Source organism: Gopherus evgoodei, chromosome 14 (genome assembly GCF_007399415.2).
Source record: "Gopherus evgoodei ecotype Sinaloan lineage chromosome 14, rGopEvg1_v1.p, whole genome shotgun sequence".
Taxonomy (NCBI): Eukaryota; Metazoa; Chordata; order Testudines; family Testudinidae; genus Gopherus; species Gopherus evgoodei.
In genome coordinates, this window is record NC_044335.1 from 3,109,774 (window position 1) to 3,113,208 (window position 3,435).

A 3,435-nucleotide genomic window follows, 5' to 3' on the forward strand; every position below is an offset into this window, starting at 1 on the left:
AGTGTGACCTTGGGCAAGTCATTGCCTTGTTCCGCGCCTCAGTTTTCCCATCTGTAAAATGATGGCAGGCCAAGTTCAGCCGTGGTGTAACTCATTGGCTGCAGTGACATTACCCCAGCGTGTGTGTGTCCCAGTAAGACCTCCCCCAGAGGGGTGGGGTGGGCCTGCCTGTGGCATGGTTTGTGAAGTGCTCTGAGATCTTCAGCACACGGGAAGCAGCGAGTGCTATGAGTGCCTGTCGGGGCTGAGTGCCCGCTGCTTTGATTGTGCCAAGCGCTGCTTCACTCACACCATGAGACTTACAAGAGACCAGGATGACGTCGGTATCCCAGGCCCTATGAAACCCCGCTCTTTTCACCTTGCTCCCTGCCAGCGCCCTCCTCTTCCGGGACGTCCACCTCTGCCCCAGGCCCCAGGCCCCAGGCCCCAGGAAGGGTCAGTGCTTTGCCAGCAGAACCCAACTTGCGGTGGTGGGCAGGGACCGGGCAGGTTTCTGATCTCAGGAAAGAGCCACGCTACGTTAGGAGGAGGAGGCGGCAAGTCGCAAGGAGGGGATGCCAGCGATGACAAGGACAATTTACCTGCTTTCCTCTCTCACCTGTTCCCTTCCCCCAGAGCAGGGTCCCGGGGCACAGCGCTGTATAAGCAGAGGCTTGGGCATTGCCCGCCAGGCTGCACCATGGATTTGGGGCTCTGAGTCCCCCAGGCCTGCGGCCACGTCAGCCCAGCTCTGGTTCAGATCCCAGGTAAGTGATGTGGGGAGCGGGGAGGAGGGGAATCAGAAGAAAGTTTGACATTCTCTCTAGCAACCCCTTCCTCGGGGAAAGCCTATTGGGGGATGCAAATCCTTCATTCCTGCCCTGCAACCAATGACGCGCCGGCCTGGGCGGAGCCTCCCATTGACAGAATAAGCACCTGGGTGTTTACACCAGAGGCGTCTGCGGGTGCAGCCCCCAGACTGCACACGAGGGGCGGAGAGCGTCTGGGGGAGCCAGCGCTGGCTGACAGCTCGGCAGAGTTGTATGAGAAGGCACCAGAGAGAGGCGGGGAGGGCGTGCAGACAGCATGCAGTGCAAGGCTTTGGCTCCAGCTGGCGAGCAAGGCAGGCGCTAGGGTGCAGCGAGACAAGGAGCAGGCACAGGGAGGTAACTGGCTGGGAAAGAGTAGGAGGAAAGAGCCAGGATTCTTTTTAGCAATTCATTTCGTATTGATTCCCTTCCCCCTGCCCTGGGGGGCTCGTGTGCTGCAGGCTGCTGGGACCCCTGCATCGCTCCGGTGCAGTGCCAAGCCGGTGTGTAGCACAAGGAGAGTTAATCTCACAGTCCATTGATTCAGGAGCCAGCCTGCCTTTTGCAAAGGCCTCTTCCCGGCCGGCCGGCCGGCGGAGTGAAACATCTCAGGGAGGCAGGGCAGTTTTTTGTAAAGGTGCCAAGCCGCTTCCATCAATTTCCTCGCCTGCTGCTTTGACGGACTGAGTTAAAAGGGGGCGGACGGGCTGAAGAACCTTCCCCAGCCCTAAGCAAGCAGAAGATTCTTCCTCCTCCTCTTCTTCCGGACAATGAAAATAACCCTGACTGGCGTTTAGCATCTGGGAGCAATTCTTCAGCAGCAGCAGCAGCAGCAGCAGCAGCATGGTCCAGCAGAGGAACATGAGGAGCCGTGCGATGGAGTCCAAGAGGGAGGTGTGTCCCCAGCTAACCACCAAAGACTCCCTGCTCCTGAAGGAAGCTGGCACCAAGGGCGAGCCTGCCTGGTGCAAGACACCGAGTGGCCACATCAAACGGCCCATGAATGCCTTCATGGTGTGGTCGCAGAACGAGAGGCGGAAGATCATGGACCAGTGGCCGGACATGCATAATGCCGAGATCTCCAAGCGCTTGGGCAGGAGGTGGCAGCTCCTCCAGGACTCGGAGAAAATCCCCTTCGTCAAGGAGGCAGAGCGCCTGCGACTTAAGCACATGGCTGACTACCCAGACTATAAGTACCGGCCTAGGAAAAAGGGCAAAATTGGGGCCAGCAAGTCCCGCCCAAGGCTCCCTGTGAAGATAAAACCATCTGTCCTCAGCCGGGTCACCTCCAGCAGAAGGCAGCTGTCCAAGCACAACTCCAGCTGCCAGATGGGAGAGTCCACACTCAAGATGGAAGAGGACCTCCTAGAGGTGCGGCTGTCAGAGACGCCCTCTGAGGACTGCCCGAAGGCACCCGGCAAGGAGTTCTGGCACATGGTCCCTGCCGCGCGGGCGGCTGGGGAGAAAAGGAACAAGAGGGATGACCTCATTGAGTCCCACCAGCCGAAGGACCCAGAACCCACTGCGCAGCCTTTCCCGGAGCAGGTGAGCTCCCCAGAGAGCGGATCCCCCTCCTCGATGTCAACCGCATCCCCGCCCGCCTCCTTCTCCTCTGACGAAGAGCTGGAGGAAGAGCTCTTGGGTGTCCTGCCTGGGAAAGCCCAGCCGAGCGCAGCCTGCGGAGCCCTGGACTGGTCAGTCTTTGACAAAGACCTCGACCTTTTCCCCTTGGGAGTCACCTCTCACTTTGAGTTCCCGGACTATTGCACTCCGGAGGTGACGGAGATGATTGCTGGGGACTGGCTGATGTCCAGCATCTCGGACTTGGTCTTTACGTACTGAGTCCCGCATTCGGCAGGTAACTCTTTTCCACAATCAGGTTGTATCAAAAAACAGGAAGAAAAACCAGCTGTTTACATGCAGGAATCAGGTATTTTGCCTTGAACACATTCAAAGGCAGACACTCCCGATCACCCCATCCCCCACTGCACACACCCACTTCTCCCAGCACTAGCACAGTCGCCCTGCTCCGGTCCAGAGCCACGGGGGCTGCAGCTCGGTGGCTGGGCTGGGCCATCACCTTTCATTCCTGAAGCCTTGGGGAGGACGGGGCTTGACACGGCCTTTATTTTGCCATGAAATGTGACTTTCTAATCAGGTTTTCATTGTGAACCTCTCTTCTCCCGTCTCCCCTTCCCCCACCCCTGCTTCCAGCTGCTGCTCAGCTCTGCCGCCATCCATCCCTCCACTGCTGAGAGACACTCCTCCCACTCCATCTCGCTTCTACCCCAGATTTTTCCCTCCTGCCCTCTCTTGCTAGCAGAGGCCACCTGCCCCCTCCCAATGAATTTTCATGCCCCTTTCCTCCTTCCCTGCTCCTTTGCATGTCTGGGAATCAGCAGTTTCCTTTGCTTTTATTTCAGTGCATTGTCAAACCTGCCTTCGTTTTTCTCCTTTTCCTTCGAACAGCCCTTGGGAAGAGAGCCCAGCCGGGTCCGCCCATCCCCGGGTTTATAGGGATGCCAGGGAGCACGTACGGCTCATGCTCTCTTACCCTTCTGATACCCAGTTTTATTGGGGCTCCGGCGGGACAAGCCTCCGTCCCTGCCTAGTTGCAACGGCGCACCCATGCTCCCCGGAACTCACT

General features: G+C 58.3%; 1 protein-coding gene across 1 annotated transcript; it reads left to right on the forward strand.

Moving 5' to 3' along the window:
• The first annotated feature begins 1,530 nt into the window (after positions 1 to 1,530).
• Positions 1,531 to 3,175, forward strand: SOX12 (SRY-box transcription factor 12). Its single transcript, XM_030533817.1, has one exon. It carries the CDS (start codon positions 1,632 to 1,634, stop codon positions 2,628 to 2,630), a length of 999 nt encoding a protein of 332 aa, XP_030389677.1. The 5' UTR covers positions 1,531 to 1,631; the 3' UTR covers positions 2,631 to 3,175.
• Positions 3,176 to 3,435: the final 260 nt, after the last annotated feature.

Excerpts from the sequence above, each read along its gene's own strand:
- SOX12 (XM_030533817.1), top strand. The coding sequence starts at position 1,632 with ATGGTCCAGCAGAGGAACATGAGGAGCCGTGCGATGGAGTCCAAGAGG.